This window comes from Narcine bancroftii, chromosome 5, assembly GCF_036971445.1.
Source record: "Narcine bancroftii isolate sNarBan1 chromosome 5, sNarBan1.hap1, whole genome shotgun sequence".
Classification (NCBI taxonomy): Eukaryota; Metazoa; Chordata; class Chondrichthyes; order Torpediniformes; family Narcinidae; genus Narcine; species Narcine bancroftii.
Genome location: NC_091473.1, coordinates 62889452 through 62901453, shown reverse-complemented (window position 1 = coordinate 62901453; position 12002 = coordinate 62889452). Strand labels below are relative to the sequence as shown.

At 41.5% G+C, this 12002-nt stretch overlaps 1 protein-coding gene across 10 annotated transcripts in view; it reads left to right on the top strand.

The window, feature by feature from the left end:
* Positions 1-12002, top strand: part of LOC138763443 (xenotropic and polytropic retrovirus receptor 1 homolog) — a 379170-nt gene that overhangs the window by 351256 nt on the left and 15912 nt on the right. For 9 of the 10 annotated variants that reach the window (XM_069937590.1, XM_069937587.1, XM_069937588.1 and 6 more), the window contains 2 exons: positions 6505-6714; positions 11866-11996. In XM_069937590.1, coding sequence (XP_069793691.1) covers positions 6505-6714; positions 11866-11996 — 341 coding nt within the window. Of the gene's footprint in view, positions 1-6504; positions 6715-10718; positions 11997-12002 lie in introns of those variants that run through there. The other variant, XM_069937591.1, reaches the window with a different exon arrangement.

Genomic DNA, 12002 nt, shown 5'->3' with positions numbered 1-12002 from the left:
TCACCTCTTCATCCAGGTCATTTATAAAAATCTCAAAGATCAGGGGCCTCAGAACAGATCTTTGCGGTACTCCACTAGTCACTGACCTCCAGGAAGAATACTTTCCTTCCTCTCTACTCTCTGCTTTCTACCTGCAAGCCAATTTTTTATCCACAGAGCCAAGGTTCCATAGATCCCATGCCTCAAGACTTTCTGAACGAAGTCTTTCATGTGGGACCTTGCCAAATGCCTTACTAAAATCCATGTAGACCACATCTACTGCTCTATCCTCATCAATTTCTTTTGTTACCTTCTCAAAAAACTCAATTGGGCTGGTTAGGCACGACCTTCCCTTCACAAAGCCATGCTGGCTATCCTTGAATAGACTGTATGTCTCCAAATGCTCATAGATCCTATCCTTAAAAATCCTCTCCAATAGTTTGCACACCATTGATGTAAGACTCACAGATCTATAATTCCCAGGATTCTCCCTATTACCCTTTTTAAACAAAGAGATCATATTTGCCATTCTCCAATCCTCTGGCACCTCCCCTGTGGCCACTGCCCCAGTGATCTCTTCCCTTACTTCCTACAGCAACCTGGGGTATATCACATCCAGCCCCGGAAACTTATCAATCATGATGTTTTTAAGAAGATCCAATATTTACTCTTCCTTAATCACAACACCGTCCAGCACACAAGCATGTTCCATTCCATCCTCATCCTGATTAAGGTCCTTTTCCCTTGTGAATTCTGAAGCAAAGTATTTATTTAGGACCTCCCCAACCTCCTCCACCTCCAGGCACATGTTGCCTCCTTTATCCTTTAGAGGTCACACCTTCATTCTCATTATCCTTCTGTTCTTCGTATATGCATAATAATTCTATTTGCCAAGGCCTTTTCATGCCTTCTTTTGACCTCTCCTGTCCTTTCTTAAGCTCCTTCCTAGCTACCATATACTTCTCATGAGCCTTTCCTGTTTCCTGGTTCCTATATCTAATATATGCTTCCTTCTTTCTCTTGACTAGCTGCCTCACCTGTTTTGTCAAACATGGTTCCTTTTTCCCAACCATCTTCCTTGTCCCAGTGGGACAAACCTATCCTGAACCCAGCACAAGTAGTCCCTAAACATCTTTCACATTACTTCTGTGCTTTCTCCCTTGAAGATCTGTTTCCAGTTTACTCTCATAGTTCCTGCCTCATCCCATCGTGATTAGCCCTTCCCCATTTTGTCTGCTTTTATCCTTATCCATAACTAGGCTAAAGCTCAGGAAGTTGTGGTCACTCTCACCAAAAAGGTCACCCACCGAGAGGTCCTCCACCTGACCAGGTTCATTACCCAGAATTAGATCCAGTACAGCCTCTCCACTCGTTGTCTGGTCCACATACTGTGTCAGGAATGCTTCTTGGACACACCTGACAAATTCACCCCCATCTATCTCTCTTGCAGTCAGGAGGTGCCAGTCAATATTAGGGAAGTTGAAATCTCCCATAACTGCAACCCTGTATTTCCTGCACCAATCCAAAATCTGCCTGCTTATTTGCTCCTCGGTGTCCCGAGGGCTATTTGGGGGCCTATAGACTATTCCCAGCACAGTGATAACTCCCTTCTTATTTCTGACGTCCATGCACACTGACTCAGTGAACACTTCCTCTTCAGCCTCCTCTCTTTCTAAAGCCGTGATGCTATCCCTATCCAATAATTCCCCTCACCCCCTCCTCCCTCTCTCTTACCTCTCTTCCTATTCCTTTTAAACCCCTAAATCCCATTCCTGCATTAGCCAATCCTGCCCTTCCTCCAGCCGAGTTTCAATAATAGCCACAGAATTGTAGTTCCACGCACTGATCCATGCTCTGTTCATCCCCTTTATTCCTAATACTCCTAGCATTGAAATAGACACATTTTAACCCCTCTAACTGGCTACATTTATGTTTTGTCCCCTGCTTGTCCTTCCTCATCAACTTAGTACACATAGCATCATGCCTTTGACCTTCGTCCCTATTCCCTGCTCTCACATTCAGGTTCCTACCTCCCTGCCAAACCAGTGTAAACCCTCCTCAACAGCTCCAGCAAACCTGGCCATCAGGATATTGGTCCCTTTCCAGTTCAAGTGCAGCTTGTCCTTTTTGTACTCTAACTCCAATTCCCTAACTCTGTCTGCCAGGAGCTGCAGCTGGATGCACCTCTCAGATGTAGTCATCAGAGGCAATTGTGCTGTCCCAGATTTCCCACATCATGTAATTGGAGCATTCCACTGCCCTAACTGTCTCTATTAACTCTTCCTAATTAAAACACAAATATCTTATCTGGCCTTACCTCACTGGAATCACGCTCATCCTCAGCCTCTGCTCGCTGAAGCCTTGTGAGCCAAAGGCAATGGCTAATCCGTTTGAGCTAGCTTTATTTTTATTTGTCACTGCCCCTTAATTAGTCCTTCCACCAATTACTGTTCTGCTTAACCCTTAACTTGACCTCTGCTCCCTCTTAAACTGCACTCACCTCCCAAATCCCTCGCACCTCCTCCTTCAGCGACGGACCCGAAATTACAAAACACGTAGCTCACGTTCCGTTGTTTTAAAAAGGCTCCAAAAGTAACCCTGGAAATTATAGGCTGGTTAGCCTGACGTCAGTATAGGTCAATTATTGAAAGGTATTCTGAGAGATTAGATGTACTGTACAACTCCGATTATCCAAAATGGTCGGGACCAGGCCCATTTTGGATAAATGTTTATTTCAGAGATTCAGTCATTTTTTAAAAACAGCCCAGTAAAAGTATTTAAAATTATGAGGGGGATGGAAAGAGTAAAGAGTGGCTTTTTCCACTGAGGGTAGGTGAGATACAAACCAGAGGACAAGGGTTAAGGGTGAAAGGGGAAAAGTTTAATGGGAACATGACAGGAAACTTCTTTACACAGAGAGTGGTGGGAGTGTGGAACGAGCTGCCAGCTGAAGTGGTGAAAGCAGGCTCAATTTTAACATTTAGAAGAATTTGGACAGGTACATGGATGGGAGAGGTATGGAAGGCTATGGACGAGGTGCAGGACAGAGGGACGAGAAAAATGATTCATTGCAGACTAGAAGGGCCAAAGAGGCCTGTTTCTATGCTGTAATGCTCTATAGTTCTGTGAATGAGCATTAGCAATACTTTTTTTTTAATATTTTATTTTGAGAATTTTCAATCAATATGCAGTCAAAATGAAGAATAAACAAAAAAAATCAATATTAATAATTTTTTGAATGTTTTATTTTAATTTTCATATACTTGAACAAACATTATAATCTTTTTTAATATTCATGTATTACACAGAGTCTATATTTATCTATTTATCCCCCCAACAACCTCCCTCCTCTCGTACAACTGAAGGTACCATCAATTAAATTACCTTAATAACATAATGAAAAACAACCCATATATTCCCCCCTTCCTCTTTTCCCTCTCCCAATTTATCTTTATTCCCCCCCCCCCCGGGTCTTCAATGACCAAGCTATTGGTGCTAATCTCCCACCATTTTGCGACGTGCCTAATGCACCCATCTATCACACTCTATTTCCTTGAGCTCCTCGTATACATTCTTACTTCTAATATACATTAATCTTTAAACACTAACATTATGGAAAAAATACACATATCCCCCTCGTATTCCTCATAATTACAATATTTATAGTCCATCTTTCCCCTGATTCCCTTTTTCACCTTATTTACATTTACATTTAATTTGAAAAGGTTGCAGGGTGCCTCTCTTGGATCCTTAAAAAACTTTCTTTCCCCTTCCGCCTTTACTATCTTCAGCATTACCAGGTGAAGGAGGCAATATCCATAATATTAACAAAATAATACAAATATCGATCTGCATGTTGATATTAAAGAAAGTGAGAAAAAAAGAAAATAATCAATACGTGATTCAATTATTATAAAGAAAGAAAAATTACAATAATACTACAAAAATGTAAATTCAATGTCCATGTTGAGTCAAAGGGAAAAAAAGATCATAGAGAGATAATAGAGGGAAAAAACAACAAATTAAGAGGAACCCTCCCCCCATAACAAGAAGAAAGGAAGAAAAGAGAAAGAACAAGAAAAAATAAAAGATTGGCTTCACCTCGGATAAACCCCATTCCCATCAAGGGACAAATAACCTGCCTTATCTCGGGTCCTCGACACTGCAAACATCAAGGGGAAGAGACAGGATGGGGGAATCGTTAAAGATTTGTCCCAAACTACCTTATGTATGATTTGATATTCTTGAAAATACATCATCCCTGTTTCTGAGGTTATAGGTGATCTTCTCCAGGGGAACACAATGATACATTTCTATCTTCCAACCAGTTGAACTGCATTAGCAATACTTTAGCTATTAAGTATTGAAACCATATTCTAATGTAAGAAATAATGCAAAATGTTTGGCTCTCTAAAGTTTGTAAGATCAAAGCCACAATGTTTAGGAACCTATCTCCATTTATAAAATTAGATTTAATGGGTTTTAGTGTTACAGAAAATCACAGTACAGTTTTTTCAAATATAAGCCTTCCATAATGTGGAGGTAAAACATATGTAGTGGAAAACCTTTAAAATGCATCAGGGGTTAGAAATCTTGTCAAACATTGGGGATTAGTGGTTTTGGGGGTACATTTTTCCATGCACAAGAGAGTGGGCAGAAGATTTTGGAGCAGACAGAGGGCAAATAAGTGACAAGAGTGAATCTGAGATATTGGAAATAGTTCTTGCTGTGTTGGAAACTTTGTAGGTGGAAGAATTTGCAAGTTTCACATAAACCATGCCAGAGGTTAGGATCCAACCTACATCTCTGGGGCTGTGAAGCCATGACTCTACAGGCTGAGCTACTGTGAAGGAGAATGCTCCTTGGAGTTGTAAACCATCCTCAAAAGCAGGTTTAGGCCATATGATGAGACTCTCAGCACAGTGTATTTTGTATTGCTAGGAACTGAACTCTGGTTTCCCACAAGATAGGCAAGAATATTAACCCCTCACAACCAATGCTTAGCAGTATTATAGGAACTGGTTTGATCTCACTTATTGATTCATGAACTCCTCTGGCTATGCCATCATCTGTCATCATTGATGTCTTGAAACTGAGGAGATGATCAGGGGCTAACCAGATTCATGGGATCAGAAATGTACAGAGGCCAGACCAGACAGACTAACAAATTTCCTCCCTAAAAGGATATTAGTAGACCAGGATAATTTTATGACAGTCAAGTTCTTCCTACAATTTTTTTAAAAATTCCAGCTATACTTCTTGAATTAGCATTCCATGGCAGTCATGGAGAGATTCAAACTCGTCTTCAAATCAATGATCCAGAAGTCTGGTAGCGAATCCAATCATTTATTCAGTTGTAATTTAACAACATGTAGCCAAGATCAAATGTCTCAGGATTGGAGAAGAGAATCACCGTCATTAAGACTACTTTAGCTGAAACTTGGGGTGTGCAGCCAAGGCACATTTGGAAGCTTCTTTGATCAAGTCATTGGAAATTTGTGTGAAAACTGAAGGGACAAGATTACTTGTGCACACTGTACCAAGGAGAGCTGGTACAGTATTATAATCTCGCCAACATCAGGAAAGTGTATACAAATTGAGCGGCCAGAAGAATGAGAGAGGATCTTTATAGAAACATATAAAATTATGAAAGGAAAAGATAAGATAGAGATATGTATGTTTTTTCCACTGGTAGGTGAGATGAGAACTAGGGGCCATAGCCTCAAAATTCAGGATAGTCGATTTAGGGCAGAGATGAGGAAGAACTGCTTTTCCCAGAGCACAGTGAATCTATGGAGTTCTCTGCCCTTTGTGGTGACTACTTCAGTCAACATATTTAAGACAAGATTGGATAGATTTTTGAATTGTAGGAGAATTAAGAGATACAGGGGAAAAGGCAGGTAGCTGGAGATGAGGCTATTATCTGATCAACCACCATCTTATTAAGTGCTGAGTTGGCTCGATGGGCCAAATGGGCCTATCCTGCTCCTATTACTTATCTTCAATAAATAACAGTAAACTTGGTCTACCATAACCGACATTCCTAATGAGCAAAAAAGATCTTTATAGTGCACTATGTATTAACATTTGTTATTAAAAATGTCTCGGGTCCATTAAAATGATATAGTCCATGAATATATCATGTGTTAGTATATTTAGAATGGCTGGACATCTCATTATGGAAATATCAATACAATGCGCTGATAAATAAGATTGGTATTTACAACTGAAACATTTATCCAATTAGTTAAGAGGAGGGATGAACATCTGAATAAAACACAATTTTCTCAGCATTACCACATGTGTAATACATAACCATGCTGGAAAAACTCAGTATCCCTAGGAGTGAAGGGTAACCAATGTTTAGGGCATGGACCCTTCACCAGATTTAAGCAAAAATAGGAAGACCTATTGAGTACCTTCAGCACATTTGTGGATTCAACTCCATCCCAGCATTTGCAGACTTTTTTGTTCAGCAACATTCATTGCAACACGCCATTTTAATTTGAGTTGTGTTCCTTACAGCCGGTTTGTGTGGAATTTCTTTCGTCTGGAGAATGAGCACCTGAACAACTGTGGTGAATTCCGTGCCGTACGTGATATCTCGGTGGCACCTCTCAATGCTGATGACCAGACCCTTTTGGAGCAAATGATGGATCTCGAGGATGGAGTCCGGAACCGCCAAAAAACCAAATTATGGAAACGTACTTACAGCATCTCTTTGCGCAAATCACTGTACGTAACAAGTTATTCTCAGCCACAGCAGTAGAGGCTTGTTTATTGAATTGTTCATTGTCACATATATTGAGATAGTGAAAAGCTTTGTTTTGTGTGCTATCAGGCAAGACAACCTCTACATAGTACAGGAGGTGGTGCGAGAATAAAAGGATAGTGTGACAATAAAACAAAAGTGCAGAGTATAGAGTTAAAGAGAAAAGTACAGTTAAACAGTGAAAGGCATAATCTTATTCCAATAGGAAGTCCTTTCTACAGAAGGAAAAACACTATATTTGAATCTGGAGGTGCCTGTTTTCAAACAAGTGTACCTTCTGCTCAAAGTGAATGGAGAGAGGAGAGTGTGACCAAGGTAGGATGTGTCCTTTAATATGTGGGCAGCTTTCCCAGGACAGAATCATTGGAGGGAGGTTGGTTTACACATGGCTTGAGCTGTGTTCACAGCTCTCTACAGTTTTTTGTGATCTTGGGTAGAGCAGTTCCCATCCTAAGCACAATCTGCCGGAGGAACTCAGCAGATCGAGCAGCATTAGGGGAGAAAAAGAATGCTTGTAGTTTCAAGATGAAACTTCATTATCAGTAGGACATATAGAAAATATCAATGAGATTAGAGAAAGCCATCATCAGTATATGAAAGGAAAATCGTATTTTACAAACTTACTGGAGTTTTTTTCTGAGGACGCTGCTGGTAGACTGAATGAGAGCAGTGGATGTGGTGTACTTGAATTTTTAAAAGGCCTTTGATGTAGTTCCTCAAAGTGATTATATTGTACAATTAAGGGCATGGAGTCTATGAGTAATATATTTGCATGGATTGAAAATTAGTTGACAGTCAGCAAACAGAGAGCAGGAGTAATCAGGTATTTTATATAGACTAGTGGAATATCACAGGAATTGATGCTATTAGCAATATATACCAGTGATACGGATGAGGGAAGCAACAGTTCAAAACTGGGTCAGGTTACAAGGAAGATCAAAAGAACTTAGACAAGTCAAGTAGGCGGTCAGCATCTACATGGCAGATGCAGGCACAACTTTGGGTAAGTGTGGTTATCTACCTTGGTCAGGAGGGCTGACAGAATTATTTAAAATGGTGACAGCTTAGGTAACATTGATGCACAAAAGGATCAGTGTGCCCATTAACACCACTGAAAACAAACACACGGGCGCAGGAAGCTGTCAACACAACCACCTCTGAAAATTGGGTGACCGCCTCCACAGGTGCAATATTTGGACTTCATTCATCCAAAATGGTGCTGCTGTCAGAGCCACTGTAGTGCAGCGCTGCCACTAGTGTAGATCCGTGGGGAGTGAGGGAGAGCAGATGCTGCACTCCTGTGGGGTCCAGCTGCCCAGTCGGCTGTCATCAGCTCTGCACAGGCTTTGAACGACCCGTTAAAGGTGCCAACGGTAATTTTAGTTGAAATCCCGCGACCGTGGGTCTGTGCCCAAGATAGCGGCACCTATTAATTGGCAGCAGTCACGAGGGCTGCAGGCTCTGGGGAGGCAGTGGACTGGAGCAGGGCACCAGAGGACGGGAAGATCATGCACCATCTGAGAAGGAAAAGGGGAAGAGACAATCCGCGGGGCAGTGGCCATTGCAGCAGACCAATGAGGGTTATCTGTGGCTGAAGGACCAGTGCATGTGGCGTGCTGGTGGAGACTGAAGGTGAGGAATCCATGGAAGCTGTGGGCTACTGGAGACTGCTGTTAGGAGACTCACGCCAAGCTGTGGACTGCTGGAGACTGGCTCAAACTGGCTGGAGGGGTACCAGGTATCAGAACCAGGATGCGAAGAGGTGCCAAGCGTGGTGAAGGGTTCCTGACTGTGTCAGAGATTCAGATCTGGAGCTTGGGTTGCCAGTGATTCGGACTGGACTCTATGTGGTTGCAGGGGCTGCAGAAGCACTGGAGGCTAATCTACGGACACTCGGTGGCTCTGGGGAGGGTCTCTTGCTTCGCTCTCTCTGACTGTAAGTCTGACTGTAAGAGGTGCTTAGACAATTCCTGTCGGTGGTGAATCTGTCTGCCTTATAGCAGACAATGACATTTCATGTAATATGACAGTATTTTATTACTATGAAAATAAATTGAATCTTGACTAAATTAAGGGAGGCTACTGTGAGTCCATGCAACAAAAAAAAGGCATCCATAGGAGTCAACTCAAAGCTGACTCAAATGTGCAAATAATGGTCAGGTTATCATCCAAGCAGAATCTAAAGCAGAGAAATTGGAACACCATGCCTGATATGAAAAGTTTCAAAATGGTAGCCTGAGATATTTGTTTTCTGTTTGTCAGACAATTCAGAATCAAGGGCTGCAAGTATTATGATTTAATTTTGATCACCAAGCTGTTGGATAGATATCTGAAAGGAGCTAGAGGATGTTCAGAAAAATTTTAACGCAACTTGGTACGTTGCTGGGAATATGCTGGGAATGTTCTCCTGGGATTGTAAGAGACTAAGTGGTGACTTGATAGTGATCTTGGTACCATTAGTTTCAATATAATTATGGAAAGGGATAGGTCTGGTCCGACAATGAAGGCTTTTGAGTGGGGGAAAGCCAGATTTGATGAAATAAGAAGGGATTTGCAAGAAGTGGTTTGGGCTGATTTGTTTTATGGGAAGGAGGTGAAGGAGAATTGGAGGTCATTTAAAGGTGAAATTTTGAGGGTGCAGAATCTTTATGTTCCTGTTAGGCTCAAAGGCAGAGCCAAATGTTCGAGAGAGCCGTGGTTTTCAAGGGAGATTAGAAAATTGGTTTGAAATAAAAGGGAGGCCTACGTTAAATACAAGAAACAAAGAATAGACGAGATGCTTTGAAAATATATGGATTTTTGTAAAAAGAAACTTAAAGAAATTAGGATAGGGAAAAGAAGGTGGCTATAGCGAACAGGGTGAAAGTAAATCCAAAGGGTTTTTACAAATATGTAAATAGCAAAAGGAGAGGGAAGGATAAAATTGCTCCCTTAGAGAAGCAGAGTGGACAAATGTGTGCGGAGACGAATGTGATGGGGGAGATATTGAATGAGTTCTTCTCTTCGGTATTCACTAGGGAAAAGGATATGGAATCGTATAGGATAAGAGAAGCAAAAGGGGTGATTATGGAAAATATAGGGATTAGAAAAGAGGGGGATAGATAGAGTAGATGTGAATAGGCTCTTCCCCTTGAGGGTAAGTGAGATTGGAACAAGGGGTCATAAGTGAAGGGTTAGGGGGTAAAAGTTTAGAAGTAACATGAGAGGGAGCTTCTTCACTCAGAGAGTGGAGGCTGAATGGAATGACCTTCCAGAAGAGGTGGTTGCAGCAGGGTCAGTTTTGGATGTGCATGGATGTGAGGGGATTGGAGGGTTATGGACAGGGAGCAAGTAGGTGGGACTAGAGGAGATCACTTAAATTGGTGCGGACTAAAGGGGCCGAGATGGTAATGGTTATATGGTTAAATAATCATAGCTTTTTTCCCCACAGTAGGTGAACTGAGAGGGCATAGACTGAAGATAAGAAGGGAAAGATTTAAAAAGGATCTGAGGGGTCTCGGAGGTGGTGGGTATATGCCAGAGGAAGTGGTAGAAGCAGGAACGATTGTTACGTTTAAAAGACATTTAGACATGTACATGGATAGGAAAGGTTTAGAGGGATATTAGCCAAATGCAGGCAAATGGGACTGGCTTGGGTGGCAGGGTCAAGATGGGCTGAAGGGCTAGTATCAGTGCTGAAGAACTCCTGTTGAAGGTACTGAATAAACCCAATGGGAATTTAAGGATTTTCTGCTTTATTCTGAGAGCCACTTCATATGCTGGATTAAGATGTGTAGAATAGATGCAGTTAAGAGAAGAAATGTGACGAGGATGAGATGTTGCCAGGAATTTTGTGGAGTGGAATCAGCAACAGAGGTCTTGGGGCCCTCGGTTTTGTTATTGACCCCTTCAGCTCAGCAGGAGTGGACGTGATCTGCATTGTGACACCTCGTTTCAATTCTTACATTTGCCATTTTTTGACCTGCAGTGTGAAACCCCGTGATGCAGCCGTGTTAATTGAAGACACAGATGATGAGACATACACATGAAAATCAACACCCAGCAAGCACTGTCCTTCACACGTTCCGGTTCTACCAGGCACTGAACACAATCTGCCATCACATGTGGCAACAGACTTGATTCCATTTTTCTTCCTTTGTTTTAATATATTAATTTAAACTGATTCAAGAAGATTGTAAAGAACAATTTTACAATGGACAGCAAAACATATTCACATGGATCAAATGAAATGGAACAGACTCTGGGCTAGAAAATACCAATTTTTTGTTTTGTATTATTTTCTCTCTCTCAGGCTCCACATACCCAGGGCTGTTTTTTGCTGGGTTCTTCAAATCTTTCTAACCAGCTCATGGCCCTGGTTGCACTTGCAGGGAAAGTGCACTTAATTGTACTTCCTACGTGAAGTTATGGTGTTAAAAAAATTAATTTTGATATTGCATTTGTTCTGTTCCTATTGGAAATGTTCTTATTATTTATGAGAGAAACTTGTGCCCTGTACGTTGATGCAGAATTTAGTTTCAATGTTCGTTAAAATGATCTTTATGTTTCAGTCAGTGATTAGGTTTCCTGTTGCAAGGAAGCAAAATGTCTTTACAAAGAGCACTTCAAAGCTTTCTAGATGGTGGACCCCCACAGATTTAACAAACGCAGGAGTCCCACATCCAATGTAGCTCACCAGGCTGCATTCCAATGGGCTGGTAAAAATAACTTTAAAGGTGCCACAGGCTGTTTGTGCATTGTCCGTAAATAACAGCAAATGTCAGTGGCATCAGGAAATGTTAAAAGAAATTATTCTCCTTTTCAAAATTTTCTATCGAGGAAACTTGCATATCCTGAAGACATTTGCCCCTTCAACATTTCTGAAGAAATTCAGCTTAAGTAAGAGATTTCTTTTTAACCAAAGGTTGACTGTCATGTAATGGATACCTTCAGTGCATAGATGTAATCCATCATTGACAATTAGGGTATTGCTTTTCAATTACTTGTGCCACTGCTGGAAGGTGATAATTACCTGGCCTGTTGTAGCGATGTGAATGTTGACTTGTATGAGGGAAACTTTCCTAGGAATGGTTGGTGCTGCTTTTCATACTCTGCTCTTCCTCTCCATCCTGCAGAGATACCCCATGTCAAGTAACGCCCATAACATCGGCTGATCTCAGTGTGCGTGGTACAGAACCCCTTAGTGGAATATTTCAGTGGAGCCACCTTAATATCAAGATCCATCAGCCAATGCCAAGAACAATAGGTAGCT